The sequence below is a fragment of the Sceloporus undulatus genome, chromosome 5 (assembly GCF_019175285.1).
Source record: "Sceloporus undulatus isolate JIND9_A2432 ecotype Alabama chromosome 5, SceUnd_v1.1, whole genome shotgun sequence".
In the NCBI taxonomy this organism is placed as follows: Eukaryota; Metazoa; Chordata; class Lepidosauria; order Squamata; family Phrynosomatidae; genus Sceloporus; species Sceloporus undulatus.
The window spans coordinates 56680188-56699553 of record NC_056526.1 but is presented as its reverse complement, the minus strand read 5'-3'; the positions used below and the strand labels follow the sequence as shown (position 1 = coordinate 56699553).

General features: G+C 40.2%; 1 protein-coding gene across 4 annotated transcripts in view; it reads left to right on the top strand.

Annotated features, from left to right (window-relative positions):
* Positions 1 to 602: 602 nt before the first annotated feature.
* CNOT2 (CCR4-NOT transcription complex subunit 2) overlaps positions 603 to 19366 on the top strand; it is a 76050-nt gene continuing 57286 nt past the window's right edge. The window contains exon 1 of one of the 4 annotated variants that reach the window (XM_042468731.1): positions 603 to 813. Coding sequence is in view for 2 of the 4 variants with exons in the window: in XM_042468728.1 (XP_042324662.1) it covers positions 4687 to 4767 (81 nt within the window). In the remaining 2 variants the exon portion in view is untranslated. Of the gene's footprint in view, positions 814 to 4670; positions 4768 to 19366 lie in introns of those variants that run through there. The other 3 variants (XM_042468730.1, XM_042468728.1, XM_042468729.1) reach the window with 3 other exon arrangements.

Below are 19366 nucleotides of genomic sequence, written 5' to 3'. Positions count from 1 at the left end.
CTGCCAGACATTGAACATAGAATTTGCTGGAGGAGCTACAAATGCCTAGTGGAGTGTCCTTTCTAGGTCTTTCAGTGCCACTTTTAGTTAAAATTGACCATAGAGTTGCGCTGGAGGACTTAGATATTCCTAGAGAGGTGTCCTCTCAGGTTAAGAAACCATGGTGTTCTTGTTATTTGCGTTCCCCCCACATTCACATAGGGGTCTTGTGCCCTTAACCCTAAAGAATATGGAGGGACAAGTGTACTTCGGTTTAATGCTATTCTGAAAACTGTTTGAAAATTCTCTCTTGACAGAGAGAGAGAGCGCTCTGGTTCCACAATAAAAACTACACTTCCCATGATCCTCTAGCACTGAGCCAGGGCAGCCGAAGCGGCCTCAAAAGTGTGTCGTTTCTTTTCTGCAACAGCTCAGGTTCTTTGAACCCTACCAGCCGAGGGTTTGCGTTTGGGTATTAGTGCGCCTGAAAAACAATGTCCCTCCCCGGCCTCCGTTTCCCCCGGATGTCTCAGAGCCTCTTCTTGGCAAACTCCCACAAGGCCGCTCGCTCGACGTCTAGGCCGCGGCTCCCTCAGGAAGAGGAAGGAAGGAAGGCGGGAAGGAGGGAGAGAAAGAGGAGGAGGAGCAGCGGGCCGCCTTTCTCTGAGCGACGGGGAAAAGAGGCGTTTCCAAGCCGGCCTACCGTTGCTGCCGGACGGCGACGGCGAGGTCGCGGCGGCGGCGACGGGGTCAGAGGTCAAAGGTCGCTCCCCCAGCATCCTCCGTGCGGGTTGCTCAGCCATCTTGGATCCTCGGGACAAGAAAATTCATGCGGTGAGTGCGGCCCTGTCCTCCTCCCCCCCCCCCTCCCTCCCCCGCCTTCCTTTTCTCCTCCTCCGCTTCTCCTCCGAGCATCTCCCCCGACGCTCCAGAGAGGCCTCTTCCCGGACTCAGGCGCCGCCGCGGGCCACGCTCGGCCCCCTTCGCTTTTGTCTCTCTCTGGCTCTCTTTCTGAGCCAGAGATGCGCCCAGAGGAGGCCTGAGGCGGGAGACCCTCAGCCCGAGACGCCGGTGAGGAGGAGCCCTTCTCGGCCTAGTCGATGCTACTACATACTACTAGTCTTTATTTGGAGGCGCCTCCGACTAGGGATGCATCCACACTGGGGAAATAACCCGCTTTGGTCCCGCTTTAACTCTAGTGGCTCTTTGCTATGGAATTCTGGGAGTTGGAGTTTGTTGTGGGCCCACAACAAACTCAAACTCCCAGAATTCCATAGCAAAGAGCCAGACAAAGTCTTAAAAGCGGGGCCAAAGCGGGTTATGTCCCCAGTGTGGATGCATCCTTGTTATTAGACTGCTTTTAACTGCCTCTGGCTCAGTGCTGGGGGATCCTGGGAATTGTAGCGTCAGACAGAGAAGGCTTGAATGTCTCACCAAACTACACTTCCCAGGGTTCCTTAGCACTGAGTTTTTAAAGCGGCCTCGAACTGGGATCATTACTATTATCCCTGGGGGGTGTTTTGGGGGTGTGCAGTTTCCCAGGATCCCCTCTAGCCACGAGCCAGGCCTCTCGGAGCGGATTATTATTATTATTATTATTATTATTATTATTATTATTATTATTCCTGCATTGTGTTTTAGACTTCACAGTTTCCAGGAAATGCGGCGTCGAAGCGCTTTATTTCTGCGGTGGGGATGGAGAGGGGAGGCGATGGGGTTGTTGTTGATGTTGTTGTTTTGGGAGCCTTGGCTTTTCTGTTGTTGTTGTTGTTGTTGCAGAAGAGGACGAGAGGCTCTGGGGCCTCGAGGTTTTCCTGGCGGGCGGAAGAGGCAGAGAGGGAGGGAGGGAGGGAGGGAAAGAAGCGCTGGGATCCTTTGTTTGCGTCGGAGATGCGTGTCGTCGTAACGCCAGGAGCCTGGTGGGGAACGGGAGTCATCCGTCTCGGGGAGGGACTTGGGTGCCCTGGGCCCATCCAGGCCCACAAACTGGGCTCAGAGTTGCCTTGACTCAGAGGCTTATTCTTCATTGCCTTGCGCTTTTGTTGCTGTTATTGCTATATGTGCCTTTTAGCCCAATCTGGTCGCAGCAGAACTACAGGAGTTGAAACAGTGGTCCTTTGAGAGATGTTGGACTTCAGAGGCCTCAGCCATATTGGGTCATAGTCTGGGATTCTGGGAGCTGAAGTCCAAAATCCCTTAAAGGGCACACTTCAGGGACCACTGATGTAGAGAGAGATCTTGTAGCACCTTTTGAGACTGGCTGAAAGAAAGGAATTGGCAGCATGAGCTTTCCTAGGCTTCAGTCTGCTTCCTCAGATGCATTTGGATATAATAATAAATAATAATGATGATGATGATGTAGAGAGATCTTGTCACACCTTTGAGATGAAAGGAAGAAGTTGGCAGCATCAACTTTCCTAGGCTTCAGTCTATTTCCTCAGATGCATTTGGATATAATAATAAATAATAATAATGATGGTGATGTAGAGAGAACTTGTAGCACCTCTGAGACTGAGTGAAAGAAAGAAGTTGGCAGCGTGAACTTCCCTAGACTTCACTCTGCTTCCTATCAAGTGCATCTGAGGAAGTACAGTGAAGTCTAGGGATGTTCATGCTGCCAACTTCTTTCTTTCAGTCCGTCTCAGAGGTGTGACAAGATCTCTCTGTGTAGTGATTCTACAGACCAACACAGCTATATCTTTGAATTCTACCACTGTTGGCGCATCGCTGTACAAAGGGATCTTGTAGCACCTTTTGAGACTAAATGAAGAAAGAAGTTGGTAGCATGAGCTTTCGTAGACTTCAGCCTACTTTTTGAAATGCCTGTTTTTGGAGTGGAGATCCCGTCATTTACATTAGGGTACTGTATCCAGGGGTAGCCGGGTTGGCCGTAACGCACAGTACAGTATCATCCAAAATCCACAAAACGGTGATAACTTTATGGGGCCAACCAAATTGCACATTATACATCTTGTAAGCTTTAGAACCTCCATTGGCTTCTTCATAAGGCAAAAGGTGTTAAAAATCATACAGAAAGTGGGATAAAAACATTGACATGCTAGTCATAGTCTTGCATTTGGTCAAGATGTGCCTGTTGTCCTCAGTTCAGAAGGGTATTCATGCAGGTGCTGCTAGGGTCCTAAAGGTAGTTTCTGGCTTGGGCACAGTCCAGGCTGCTTTCATAGAGATGCGCCTAATTTAGGAGAGTGGACTGTAAACTCCTGACACACAACCAGCTTGCCTTCACCCCAACAGTCTTAAATTGTAAATAACAGTCTTAAATCAGACTATTTCCCAAATGTGCAGGGGGAAATGATTTGAACCCAGCTTGTACAGTTACGAAAACTCTACAGTTGTTTGTTATTTGGGAAAAGAGAGCAACAGTGATCCATAGTCTTAGTAGTGGAATTTGAAATTACTCTTTGAACTTGAAAATGTGTTGAATGTATGCAGGGAATTCATTTTACTGCTCTACTTTACTTTAGAAAATTTGCTTTTACACGAAGTTGTAGATATTTTCTGTTTTTCTAGCCACAGTATTAAGCGGTAGGATAAATGTCTGATACAGATGGTTGCTGCCTTCATTAGACTTCTCATGTGAACTAAAAATTAAAGCATGGTGTTCTGTACTAGCAATGGTTGCTTTTTTCAGAAATTTCATCTTGAGATCTGCATAATCTTTACAGAAATTCACACTTTATTAAGTCCTAAATGTTGGTCAGATAGCTGTAGATATAAATGGTTCAAGAAAGGAAATATATAGTGTTTGTGTATTGTCACAGAAAATAGTTACTTGTTATTATACAGTACATTGTACCCTTCCCATTCTCAGTGGTTCAGTTCCGCCCCATGTCCCACGTGGATGGGGGAAAATGTGGATGCTCAAGCCCCATATTATTCATTGGGCAGTGATGTGTCCACATCCATGAGCATGCACTGCCATTGAATAAAATGGGATGTGGTGAGCTGTGGATGCTGCAGTCCGCTCATAGCCAGCCTTCTAATGTGGTGGGCCCACTGTACTTAATCCGTTGGTCTTACATTTGTAAGTTATGCTTTTACTCTAATGCCATTGAGTTTTTATGTAACTGAAGCTATGTTTTTCTGATGTCTTCGAATGTTTTTATGCTCTACATTTTGATTTACACAGGTGAGCCTTGTGGCAGTAAGCACAACGTTTTGAGCTCCTTCCCTAACTATGGCCCCATACAGACAGGCCAAAATAAAGCTACTTCGAGTCACTTTGGAGGTATGCTGTTTAAATGATGCATGCGTCCTAAGAGTCCAGAAGCTGCGCCAAAGCTGTGCCCCAGTCCTTAGGACTGGATTGTGGCTTTGGCGTGGCTTCTGGACACTTAATACACATGCATCATTTAAACAGCATACCTCCAAAGTGACTTGAAGCAGCTTTATTTTGGCTTGTCCGTATGGGGCCTCTATAGGAAACCATGAAGTTTGTATTGGAGAAACTAAAAGTTACCTAATGTATGATAGTTGTCTTGGCATGCAAATACTCAAAAGTGAATGGTGTTGGATGCAGAGTCAGTGATCAAAGAAAAGACTCTGGTCTGGTTGAAGCTCTTGTTGGTGGCAGTTGGAATGATTTTTCACTATTTCCTATGTAGCCCCCCATGTACTTGCCAGATTCTACACATGTGCATTCAAAAGTAACTGCTTCTATGTTCCATAGAATTTATTTCTGCAAAAATGTATGACGGATTGAGCAGATGCCTCAAGTGGATCCCATCCAACATTATACAGTGTGCATCTAACCATACTGCTCCCCTGGTAAGAATAGCTACATTTCCCAAAAGATAAATGCTAAAAGCCATGTTAGCACAATACCTTTATTGGATCAGCTCAGAGGTTGCAAACTACTGTTCTTTAGAACTTTTCACTAATGGGTATTATTCAGAGCAGAGTTGTCAAGAAGGGAAAAAAGTGGAGGTTGTTCAAGCCATGGCATGTGTGTCTGATTGCATCCTTCATACTGAAAGTTGGAGAAGTCTGCAGACATTCAATTCAGGCATGACCTGTTTCAGTATACATCTGGGACCTTTCTAAAGTTTGCTGAGGAGGAAAAACAGGCAATAATAATGGATACCATTTTAAAAAAAATCTGACAGTTTTTTCAGTCATTAAGCAAAACCACAGGTTCCTTGGTTGGTGGAACCAGTTGCAGAGAGACGTGCATCTGGTTTTGTAGTGACAAATTTAAAGATAATTTCAGTTGGTGTGCTAAGTGACGTAGAAGTCATGTTGAACTCAGTGCGACTTTTATTTGAGTAAACATGCACAGAAGTGCATTGTATTTTCACTAAAGTATCTGAAGTGTAATTGCCATGTATACTCAACTATAAGTCAACCTTATGTATGAGTACAGAGCAGGTTTGGGGGCCAAAAATTACAGATTTTTATATGACCCATGGATAAGTTGAAGGTAAAACTTAGGGGCATGTGACAAAGGATCTAAAGGGTGAAGCAAAGGAAAAGTGTGCCAAAGAACAACTGTTTGTGTTCACCCTAAATGTTGGATGGGTGAGAAACTAGAGGGCCAGTGCTTCCAGGACAAATAATGCTCTTGTCTTTCAACGGGATGGTTCCTTTCTGAAATAAGAGTTACAGTACAGTGCTTAATTTGTCACATGGATAAGTTGACTCAGGTTGTTTAAGTCAGTTTTTTGATCAGAAATTTCTAGACTTATATATGTGTATATACAGTACTGCTGATTAAAAAAATACTTCAGAATAGGATACTCAGATATCTGGCTTTGGGACCAGTACTGTCTCATCCACTGAATTCAGCTGTAATGATAATCCAGGCCTCTTGGTTTAATAAACTACAGTGCATTGCATGCTGTAGCAATAGCAGCTTCATTTATATACCGCTTCATATCGCTTAAGCAGTCTCTAAGCAATTTACAACTGTAAGTGAATTGCCCCCAACAAGCTGGGTACTCATTTTAGCGACCTTGGAAGGATGCAGGCCTAAGTCAAGCCTGAGCCTTTGGCTAATATTGTATTTGCTACTTTATGGTTTGTGAGTGAGTGGCTGCAGTACAGGCATTTACTCTAGCAGATACAGCCCATTTGCACTTCTCTTTACCTGACATGGGGATCCTGGATTATGGTTACTTGTGACAAGACATGCCAATCAGACAACAAACCAAGATTAAACCTAGTTTGTGATTTTGGCTTGTTTGTCTGCATTTAATCATAATCCCAGGTTCAGATGTTACATATCATACTCTATTCTAGTTTGTTTGTCTGATTGCAAAAAAGGGAAAATATTAAAGTTGATCACATAGTAGTTTATTAAGTTAGCATTTCTAGTTTATTGTTACATGGAAAGTGTGTGTGTGTGTGTGTGTGTGTGTGTGTGTGTATTTTTAGAAAACTGGTTGTAGTAATTTGCAGCTAATATAGATGTGATTTTTTTTTTAAAAAAACGAAAGATACTTGTGCAGCTAAAACCATAATACACAGTGGTTGTTTATAATGGTGTCTAATATATTGTAAGTTATCTAATGTTGGCAGTTAAGATAAATCAGTGTACACTGATGGGCAACTGCTTCCCAGAATGTGCTTATACAGTCAGCCCTCTTCATAGGCGGACTTGCCTTCCGCGGCTTTGAGCTTACACAGAAGGTGAGCCCCATTAGAAGTAATTAGGTGCATACCCATGCCATGCACCCTGTGTGTCGCCACGTGCATGCGCCTAATTCTTTCCTATGGGGCTTGAGCATATGCTATTTTACTCATACTGTACGTGGGGGAGCCCAGAACGGATCCTCTGCGTATAGAGAGGGCTGACTGTACAAATCTACTGTATAATCATTTGGTATTGTGAATTACAAGTGACTTTGCATACTGCTGCTTACATGGTTGTTCTTTTTCTTTTTTGCACACAGTAGATAATGTTTGATGCTTTCTCTGTCCTCTGAAACTCTCTTACACTTCCTAGTTCAATATCCCAGTACACATTCCGATACACTAAATATGTGTCATGAAACTGAAAGAAATAAAATAGTTTGTAAACTGAGATTTCAGAGAAATGAGGAAATACTATCAGAATTACAAAGAGTAGACTAGTTAATTGATGATCATTGTATTGTGATGATTCTGACTACTCTCACATAATAGTGTAGATATTTGCATGTCTACTCAAGTGCTTTATTTTTATTGTTCTAGCTGAGGGGTAGTATGGTCACTGATGGGCGCTGCAGTCCAAAGGTATTTGGAGGGGTGCAGTTCTAGCTTTTCATTTATTTCTGTGCCCTTAGCAATATACTGTGCGATCCTTTACATGGCATGTAGAAGTAAATCTCATTGGGTTCAGTGAGACTTAATTTATATTACCTGGGTGTAGGATTGCAACCTCAGATATTGTTTGTATTATCAAGTTGTTTTAGTGAGAAAATAGAAATATTGCATGATATTTCATTATTAAACTCCATGGTGGATCTGAGTCTCTTGCTAGTTTAAAGAGACATATTCATTGATAGTCTATAGAATTGATGTAATTCAGAGTTTTGTGTGGGAACTGCTGTACCCAAGATTTCATGTGGGAGAAACAGTTACTTATTCACTACTAAATAGTGAATAGTCTGCTGCATAGGTGAAAGCTTCTATAGTGGACCCTAATATTTCTATAACTCATAGATCTTCCTGAGAAGCCCTTCTCTCTGTCCCACAACCTCAAGCTTATTTAGTGGGAATAAGGGAGAGGGCCTTCTCAGACATTGTACACAAAAGTTCAAACATTCTTGTTCCATTGGCTTTAAGAAACTGAATAGAATGGACTTTTAATTATGTGCTATATAATTTTATCGTTTGTATAATTTTAATTAATTTTAATTAATTTTAATATTTTTAACTTTATAAAATGTTCAATTGTCTTTTTAAAAAATCTTTTTATTTTTATTGAAGCACGTGTATAGTTTTAAAAAAACCTATATTGTTTTAAAGAGGTTGTAAGCCACCTTGCTCTATTATTGGGAGAAAGGCAAGATATAAATGACTATAATACAAATAAATATTGTCTTTTCAGTTCCACTAACATTTTGGCTGGTATCAGTATCGGTATACTAAGTACACTAAATCAGAGGGGCTAAAAAGCATTCTTCCAGATGCAATAACTTGGTTTGTTTGTTTTTAAACACACAGTTCTAGGACTTGTTCTTTTAAATGTAACATGTTACTTCAGAAAGAAAATCTGAGAGATTTATTTTGATGTTAGTAACCATAATTTAATTATTTAAAGAATGTATATACCATCGTTCTGCAGAAACTGCAAGACAGCAGTTATGATGGGACATATTTTCTGATCTGAAAAACTGAGACTGAGCTGCACAAATTGTTAATACTTTTGTTCTTATGGAGGTGTAATTTAAAGGTTGGACTTTTCTACTTTGCATGAAACATATAGACTAACATTCTTATTCACAGTTTATTAATAAATGTATTACAGTCATTTCAAGAAATCAGTGGAAATTGTTTTAAAGGTGATTTTTGTGTAGTTTTTGAAAATGTATGTTATGATATACACAAGTACTCGAAGGTTTTTTAAAGCTAAAACCTGTCAAAGGCAGAACCTATTTTTAGGATAGACAACTATTACAAAAGTCTGACTATTACTATGCAAGAATCAGCAGGGAAACTTTTCACAAAGATAAGTACTATTAGCTGCTAAAGCCTGCACACGAGATTGCTGTTATGAAGGACAGGAAAGGACTACCTGTTGTGAGTGATTTAGGTTATCTCTGTACAAGAGAGAAAGGTCACATTTATGAAGATGGCACTATGTGTATAATACACAGGAGCTTGAAATTGTTTGCACTATTAAGTTGCATAAGGATAAAGAGAATAGAATCAAATATCAAATAGAGAGGGCAGGGCAAGTAGTATCCAGTAACATTTAGCTAGAGATTATTGGTCTTAATGGTGCCTTGGAAAGCTGGGTAGTTTTGGGCCAGGTGATAGTAAAAGGTGCTATGTGTATCATCCATGCCATTGTATTCCCCATCACCATGTGGATGTGAGAGCTGGACAGTAAAGAAAGCCAACAGAAAGAAAATAAACTCATTTGAGATGTGGCTCTGGAGAAGAGTGCCAGCCAAAAAGACAAACAAATGGGTCCTTGAACAAATTAAACTTGATCTCTCCCTGGAAGCCAAGATGAAAAAACTGAAGCTGTTGTATTTTGGCCACATTATGAGAATGTATGACTTATGAGAAAAGATAATAATGCCAGAGAAGGGAGAAGGCAACAGAAAGAGAGGAAGACAGCATGCTAGATGGATAGATACAATTAGGTTGACCATGGGCCTGAATCCACAGGAGCTAAGCAGGGTATTGGATGATAGGGGATCCTGAAGATGTTTTTCCCACAGGGCTGCCATGAGCCAGGGCCAACTTGAGGACAGTCTAACAAAAACAAAATGTGTTTAAATCTCATTAATAGAATTAAGTTCTTATCAACATCATTTTACATTAGTAGGATTATAACCTGTAAGGTATTGTGGTGCCTAAAAGCCTTTTGTCTTCCATTTAAGCTGCTTCAAACATGTTACAAAATTTTGTGTATGTGCTTAGCTTTCTTAAGCATACTTATACATTTAAACACATTCAACTTCAGTAGTTTATACCCTCAGTTGTTCTAAAAATGTATGATTGTATGTAGGAATGATTAATGGAGTCTTATTGCAGCATCAGCTAAGCTTTAGATCAGTTTGTGGGGTAAAATGTGGCATAGGCGCGGGACAGATGGGCGCGATAGGGCGCCCTCGTCATGTGCGAGGGGACGATACTTCCAGACGCCCTTTACACGTGATGAGGGCGTCAAAATGGCAGCGCCCTGTACAAATGGGCGCTGCCATTTTCACGTGGCGGATGCTTAGCGTCTGCACGTCACGCGCCATAATGATGTTGCGAGGGCACCATTGGTGCACTGTGTCATCATGGCGCTGCAAAAAAACCCCCTGCTTTTTGCAGGCTCTTTTTGCTGTGTGAGGAAGCCACGGGGTTTGTCCGCTGCAGCTTCCTTGCGCAGCAAAGCAAGGCACAGGCAGACTGTCCATTTTGGGCGGTCTGTACCAGGCCATAGTTAACAAAAGTAACCTGCATCTGATGAAGTAGTCTGTACTCCCTGAAAACTTCTACCAGTAAAACTTGTTTGTTTTTAAGGTGCTGTTAGAACCTTTGTTGTAATATTTAAAATGATATACCCCTAAGGCTATGTTAGAAAGTCAGTGTGGTCTAATGGTTTGAGTATTGGACTGTGACTCTAGAGATCAGGGTCTGAATCCCTGCTCTGCATGGAAACCCACTGGGCGCCTTTGAATAAGACACAGTCTCTCAGCCTCAGAGGAAGTGCAATCGCAAGCTCTTTCTGAACAAATCTTGCCAAGAAAATTCCATGATAGGTTCACCTTAGGGTTGCCATAAGTCAGAAACACTTGAAGACAAACAGTGATAAAAACTATGTTAGAAAAGGTACCATTTATTAATAGACAGTGATCTTAGCACTTTTACCTGGAAACAAGCTTTATTAAAGGGATTCTTGAGTAAACACTAAATACATGAGAAACAGGACCCCCCCCCCCCATTTTTATGTCTAAAGTGGGAAAAGTAAAGGAGTAGCATTTCTGAACAGCTTTTAAAAATAGTGATGTGGATAATATTTTACATTGCTAATTTGCAATTCTGCAACCGTCCTTGTTGTTGTTGTATACCTCCAAGTCCTTTCTGACCCTAAGATGAACCAATCATGGGATTTTCCTGGCAAGTTTCTTCAGAGTGGTTTGCCATTGCCTTTGCCTGGGGCTGAGGGCATGTGACTTGGCCAAGTTCACCCAGTGGGTTTCCATGGTCTCAAGAATCAATAGTCCAACGCTGAAACTATTACGCTATGCTGGCTCTCAGTACAACTGTCTTATCAAGGCAGTAATGAAATGTAAGTGATGATACATTTGCTACTGTGTAAATAAACATGGAACACTCTTGGAACTTTATGATAGGAAGGTTCTTTCTAATGTTGCAGAGAATAGTAATCTTTGGGTTTAATGCCCCAGTGCCATCTAAGAATCTCCCCCAGGATCTTGCTCCTGCAACATGGTGGCAAGCCACTTGTAAAGTAAATTGCTGCCACACTGCAAAATCAATTCAGTTTGACACTTTTTTAATTGTCATGATCCTGTTAATCCTGAGTATTGTATTTGTTGTGGCACCAGAGCTCACTGCCAGAGAAGGCTCACTATCTCACAAAGCTACAAATCCCAGATTTCCATAGCATTGGACCGTGTCAGGTGTCAAAATTAATTCTGCAGTGTAGATGCAGCTACAGTGTGGAGATTGATTGATTGATTGATTGAAATTTTATTTATATACCGCCGTTCCTATGATCACGGCGGTTTACAAACAGAATAAGATACAATACGATACAGGTTACAAATATAATACAATACAAATCACAGTTTGAAAATCAAAATTAACAGCGAAAGTCCTTCATAAAAAACCATATACTACTATACATCATTAAAATCCATCATTAACCAATCAAGATAATAAAACAATCTAAAAATACAATAAATAGTATATAGGAGCAAAACAGTCAGGACATGTGAGGGAAGGCTTGACGAAATAAATGAGTCTTAAGGATTTTCTTAAATGACTCCAGGGATGCCTCTTGCTTTTTACTTGACTCATTGTCCTCTATCTTCTGTATCAAATAAAGAAATGAAATTTCAGAAAATACAAAGAACAGGTTATTTGTTCAAACTAAGTTTTCAGAGGTCTGTGGAAGCTCATAGTAAAGTTTAGAATTGGAAGCAAGGGATTCTGATTAGAAAAGTTTCAGCACTGTGACTAGTACAGCCACATCATGATGCTTGCAGTGCATCATGTATAACAGTAATAACTGTATAACAGTATTTTTTTACTAGTTTTATAAAGGGTATTTGAAGCCCAAACCACTGTTAGTCCCTGTAGACTATGCTGATTGAATCAAGGGAAATTGAGATACAAAACACATTGCAGAAATAATCCACTTTGAGTCTGCTTTAACTGCCTTAGCTCAATGCTAGGGATTTCTGGGAACTGTAGTTTTGTGAGACATTTAGCTTTCTCTGTCAGACAGCTCTGGTGCCACAATAAACTACAATTCCCAGGATTCCCTAGCACAGAGTCAGGGTAGTTATACTGGTCTCAAACTGGGTTATTTCTGCATTTTGGGCCCAAATCACTGTTTATGTAGGTTTTGTTAATTTACAGTAGTTGGGAATACACTTGAATATAAGTCCAAGTTTCCATTGATTAAGTGGATTTGTTTTAGCTGAGGCTAACCACTAGATTTAAGTCTGAATATTTAGTGTTTTTGTTATTAATTCCAATTTTTACCCCCCCCCGAGCTCTGCATAAGAATGTTGCATTCTAAATATCGTTTCTAAGCTTTTACAACTTTCCCTTTACTTGTTTCTGAGATCTTTTTTTCATTTTCATTTTATTTTCATAGTGCAAAGTTTAATAAAGACTGAGTGAGTATCCCTTATCCGGAAATTTAAAATACTCAAAAATGGATAGCTAAGATAGTGAAACCTTTATTTTCTGATGTTTAAGTGGACACAAACTATTTCATGCACAAAATTATTAAAATACTGTGTATAAAATTGCCTTCAGGACATGTGTGTAAGGTGTACATAAAACATAAATGAATTTTGTGTTTAGACTTGTATCCTATCTCTGTGGTACCTCCAAAATCCCCCCCTCCACACACACACACCAAAAAAAATTGAACCACTTCTGGTCTGCAGCATTGGAGATATTCAATCTGTATAAATATTTAGGTACAGTGGTGCCTCGGGTTACGAAATTAATTCGTAACGCGGCCGCTTTCGTAACCCGAAAAGCCTTCGTAAGCCGAATTGCCATAGGCGCTAATGGGGAAAAGCCGCGATTCCGTGCGAAAAAGCCGAAAAAAGCACCAAAAGTTTTTTCGTAACCCGAAAAAACATTCGTAACCCGAAACAATAATTCCCTATGGGATTTTTTCGTATCCCGAAAATTTCGTAACCTGGGTATTTCGTATCCCGAGGTACCACTGTATCATGGATGTACAATAGCTTGTGCCTCTCTTAATAGTACTAGATATGCTATTTGAGAAAATTAAAGTACTGTACAGTCATCCCTCCATATTTGCGGCTTTGATATTTGCGGATTTGATTATTCACGAATTTCATTAATATGTTCTCTCTAGGACTGTCTAGGTCCTCCAGTGCAACTCTGTGGTCAACTTTAACTAAAAGATGCACTGAAAGACCATTTGTAGCTACTCCAGTGCCATTCTATGGTCAGTGTATATTGGACATTGACCACAGAGTTGCACTGGAGGACCTAGAGATTCCTAGAGAGGTGTCCTCTCAGGTAAAAACAGTGTTTTTGTTATTTGCGGTTTTTCCATATTCATGGGGGTCTTGTTCCCCTAACCCTAGCGAATATGGAGGGACAACAGTAATTATGTTACCAAATACCATACCAGTCCAACTTTATATAATAGTTTAGACCCAGACTTTGTCATGCTAGAACCATTAAAATCAATGAGATATAAGTTAATCTGAACAAAGTCTGGATCCAACTCAGTATATTTCATGTTGTTAAACTACTACTTTGGCACACTTTGGTGTTGGCCCCTTTCTACTGTGTTCTTCAGAGAGGAGTGTGCAAGAATACGAGATACCATGTAATATTTGTGGTCTTTTGGCTCCTGAATGTATTTGCTTAAATTTTACCATTAGTAAAATGGTACTTTGAATCCCTACTCAGCCATGGAAACCCACTGGGTGACCTTGGGGAAGTTGCAGTCTCTCGGTCTCAGAGGATGGCAATTGCAAACCCCCTCTGAAATAATTTGCCAAGAAAACCCTTTGATAGGTTTGCCTTAGGGTTGCCACAAGTCAGAAATGACTTGACAAACAGCATACACATGTCACTAAAGATTTCATTAAAGTTTTGACTTGAAATATGTTTTTAGGGTAGTAATAGAACAGCCACTTCATACTTTGTTGTATTGACATTAGTTATTTTGGTTTGCTTGTTATTTGCAGACCATCACATTTCTTAAGCTTCTGGCCTCACGTGGGTGTGGCAGGATGCTTGAAAGCATTGAGAATTAAAATTCCCCTTCTGAACTTCAGGACAATTGTATTTGCTTCAGAAAAGAAAATACATGTGCAAGTGAGGGGGAAGAAGTTTGCAGATGAGTGTGTATGTATGCTAGCTTGTAGCTTGACCAAAGTAATTAATCCTTACTATATACTGGGTTTGGGTGGGTGGGAGGACTTTCCTCAAATATCACTTTGCTTCATCTCCCACTTCCCAAAACAGGACTGTGTGAAACACCTGGAAACTAAAACCCATAGTGACTTATAGTCACCTCTGGGACAGAAACGTCATCAGCTTAGAGCCAGTTTTGGGTCACTGTGGCCCACTATAGAAGTGCCTGGGCAAGATTTGGGTTCCCTGGAATTGGCCATGCCACTATAGATAGATGTCACAGTCCTTCTGATGAAGTCCAGACTGCTGGTGTATTGATTCTGTTTTCATAAAATAATTGCTCATCTTTTCTTCCCATTAGAGAGAGGTTCTTTTTAGATACTCAAAGTTACTGGGAACTGCAAAAACATGTGCACCACTACTTGACAGAAAACACAGTTTATTAGATAGTTTGTTTTATTCTCAATCAACAATGCCTCAAATTGAGCTGTGAGTCTGCTGGGGCTATATCCACCCTTGTTAACCCCTATTGACTCTTTCACTTCATTGAAATGAAACCTTATTTGACTGCTTTCCTTGGTTTTGCCACAGAAATCCTGTAGAATGCATTCCTGACACAAAAGCCAGTTTACAAACCTGGGGACATCTGGAGTAGTCTAGGATAGTTTAGTCTCAGTTGATAGCAGCTCTGGAGGCTTAAAGCTCTTTTTTCCATTATAGAAAATATGGCCTTTAGGAAGAGGCACATTGGTTTTATGGACTTAGTCCTGCAATGTACCATGTCTGTGCTTTTCAATCTAGAATCTGATTTTCTTCACTTGGTTGCATTTTGAAGTCCTTCCATTCGTTTAAGCTTGCATGGCAAATTGAAAGATATCACTGGTGCTTTTTCTTTTATTTTTACCACTGAGTGCATCTACACTATAGAAATAATGCAGTTTGGTACCACTTTTAAGTGTTGTAGCCTATTAAATAATGGGATTTGTAGTTTTACAAGGTCTGTTGCTTTCTCTGCCAGAGTGCTGTCTGCTTCACAAATCTACAAATCCCAGGATTCAGTAGGATGGAGCCATGGCAGTTAAAGTGGTGTCAAACTGCATTATTTCTATAGTGTAGTGCATTTGCTGTCTCAGATAGAAGGTAATGATGTAGGCTTATGTGTGATGCAAGACCCATTAAGTTAAGTGGGACTTATATCCAGACTAGTGTGCATAGGAATTCCTGAAGTAGTATTTCTGGTTCCTGGATCACAGTTTAAATAACTGGAGTTGCAGAAATGTTTTTAGAGAAAACAGCAGTGTAGAATTGCTTTACAGAACTTTGTAATACTGTTATAGCTTCCTTCCTTCTGTAGAATTTGAGATTATTTCCTCGTCATTTGCAATATCTTCTATTATTGCCCGTCATACACTTGCACTGTGAGAAAGAAGCCTAGCAGAACACTTCTAACCTCCTCTGACAGCAAGAGAAATCCATATGATTTTAATCTTGTTCCATTTGTGTGTTAGCACTAATGTATGTGTTTTTATTTTTAAACATAGCTAGCTAGGTAAAAACATCCTTTCACCCAAAATCTGTGAAATTGGTTTGGAAGAATATGGGTTAGCTCTTAATTGTCCATGAGAACATTAAAAAGTGAAAGCATTTTAAACATATTCTGAGAGATGGAAATAATATTTACATGCTGAGATTTCAGAGCCCTTTTTTTTGAAATCCAGAAGCATAATATCTGATTTTTAGTATCCTGTTTGCATAGATACTCACTAATCTTGTACTAAAAGTAAAAGTGTCTATGAATTAGGTGGAATCAACTTCCTTGAAGTGCTCTGACATTGCAAAAAAGGTTACAATTTTTGGGAAACATTTAGTACAGTATTGTAAGAAATGTTCACAAAAAACCACCACTACCGTATCCTATATAGGGGGGATATACTTGGATTATTTTATGAAAATGAAATATGAGCTTATGTTTTAATTTTCAAAAATAATACACACACACACACACACACACACACCAAATTTAAAGAGTTTTTAACTTTGAGACACATACAACTTATCCCCCCCCCAAATAATGTGCTTATTGTAGAACAGCTATTTTAAAGGGTTTCCTTAATGCTAACTCCTAAAAGGCATAACACTAATTTGTATAGGGGAATTGTTCTGAAAAAACCCTGTTGAGAGGATGGCTAAGACTGTGTTAAATTGTGACAGCTGTTGATTAGCATCATTTCTATAAAAAGACTATGGCGCATTACAGACCGCCCCTTTGGGGCGGCCTGTAGGCGCACCTTTCCCCGGTGTATCGGGGCCTCAGCAGTCAGAACGGCAGCCGCTGAGGCCCTGATCCGCCGCTTCCCCGCAGCCTGGAAAGGGGTGTCCTTGGGGCTTCAAGCCCCAAGGACACCCCAACGGCAGCGGGGACTCCCAGAAAGGGGCCGCTTGGCCCCTTTCTGATTTGCGTCGCTGGTGCAGCCTTTACACGGCTACACCAACGACACAAACCAGGAAGGAGCTCCGTTTCGTCCTGAAAATTGAGGGCTGTATTTTCTTTGATTGAGTCTATCCATCTGTAATGTGGTCTTTTTCTTTTCTTACTGCCTTCCACTTTTACTTTACTGAGCATCATTGTCTTTTCTATCCATAGAACTCTTCTCCAGCACCACAACTGAGTTTATTTTCTTCCTGTCAGCTTTCTTCACTGTCCAGCTTCCACAACCATACAGTGAAATAAAAAGTTTTAAAAATAACTTTAAGAGCTGCAAGATTTAAAATACAATCCACAAGTAAATTACTTGCACATTACTAATGAATTACATCAGAGAATGGGTAACAGTGCAGATAGAAAGGACTCAGGCACTTCCATAGATCTTAAAGAAACATTCATTATGGAGTGCTAACATTTAAAAGAAAAGAAATTATTTCTCTGAAAGCCTGGCATTTTCTACCAATAGCTTCTTAGATGACATGTAAGGACTATATTTAGTGTCACCTCTGGCTTACATGATGGGATGATACACTTAAATCTGTTTGTTCCAAGTACAGTAGACCTAATGAATCAATGAACTTACAAAAAGGTTGATTTACCAAGTTCCCACTGATTAAATAAGTCTACAATAGCTGGGACTAACAACTGGAGTCGGGTCATAAAACTATGTTACAGGGATATATAAGTCACATGTATGTGTGACATACAGTTATGTCACATAATCTATGCATAAGGGGAGGGAGAGAAGGAAGCAGTCTTATACTTTTTATACCACAGTAAGCCAGTATGCACTATGTGATTTTTGGCTCAGTTCAAAGAGAGTAGTAAAGCACAGTGTAATGTTATGAAAGGAACTGTGGTGAACTTTTTTTTTTACGTACACACTTCCTTTCTTCACATTCTAGAAGGAACTGACAGCGTTGACTTCTGTTATACATACCGTATGACTAAATTAACTAATTCTCACTACAGTTAGAAGAAACAGGATTCCAAAGTTCAGACACAGTGAGAAACACAGTGAGAAAGTTTTTTTTCCAAAACCAAACATGGAAATTTTCTATGTCCTTTTCTTACTGCAAGTGTGTAAACCTGAGCCCTCTGCTATTCAATCTCATAATGCAGAACCATTGTTTAACCAGATTTTTGACGCATTAGAACACAATTACTAGGACCTGCTTGTTTTGCAAATTATACTCAATGAAACTACTTTCTAATTAATACATGCTATAATTTTTAGATTAGGGTTTTGTTTTGTTTTTGGTTTTTTTTGCTTACACTTTAAAAGACACAACACAAATGGATAAATAAATAGAAGCAAAACAAGCAAACTTGGGAGTGGTAACAATTATTAAAGCTACAATGTTCTTTTAATGCCAGTTACAATTAAAATAGTTCTGGTACCACATAAGCCAATCTCTCCAGTGAAGTTGATAATTCAGCTCTTACTTTCTTTTCCTTCCCTCCACTGAAGCTTGATGGAGTAACTGCTATAAGGTAAAACATATGAAAGGAAAAGCCTAAGAAGCTGGTCTCATCAACAATGGAGTAGCCCTGCTTGCCATTATTCCTGTGCAGTAACCATAATTTCCCACTTACCTGGTAATAAACCCCACTGTACTGAATGGGATTTAATTTTGAGTAGACATATAAAAAGGTGTATAATCCAGTGAATATAGAAACATTTTGGTTTTCACTGTGAATCTGCTGTCTGAGCATGTTCATATGGACAGCAATTTCAGTTTAATTACAATCCTTTAAGAGCTTAATAGTATGTTGAGTACTACAGTCGTCCCCCCCTTTTCGCAGACTTGGGATCTGCGACCTTGCTCTTCACAGACAGCGAGCAGGACATTGAAATGCATGAGACCCCAATATTGGCAAGTTTTCAAATCTGTGGGGGGAGGGGTCTGGAATGGATCCCCCATGAATCGGAAAGGATGAATGTAGTAACAACGAATAATTACAAGCTGCAAATCCTATCAACAAAAGAGCTGACAAAGGTTCACTCAGAATTAAGATCCTCTATGTTAAATAGGGTCCAATACTAGGTAAGTGTGTACTGGTTTGCAAACTCAGTTATATCACTATTTCTGATTTTAGAAAAGTAAATGGAGACTGTAGTCAAGAAAACAGAATAAGACTACTCTAAGTCTTGGAAAGGCAGCCATGAAAGAACTAAATAAGATCTTCAAGTGTAAAGACATAGCTTAAAATACTGAAGTCAGAATCGTCCAGGCCATAGTATTTCCAATTTCTATGTATGGATGTGAAAGCTGGACAGTGAAGAATGCTCGCAGGAAGAAAAATCAACTTATCTGTAATGTGATGCTGCATAAACATTCTATGGATGCTATGGCCCACTTAAAAACAAATGAACAGGCCTTAGAGAAAATCAAGCCTGAACTCCCATGAGAAGTGAAGATGACTGAACTGAAGCTGCTGCTGTACTTTGGACATACAGTATCATGAGAAGTGGAAGAAAGCAGGGAAAGAAAGAGACTGCACTATACATGCACTGATCCAAATCAAGGAAGCCACAGTTCTTGAGTCTGCAAGACCTGTTCAGGGCAGCAGATGACTGGGGAGACAGCCCATTTAAAGGGTTATGATAAATTGGAGTCAACTTGACAGCTA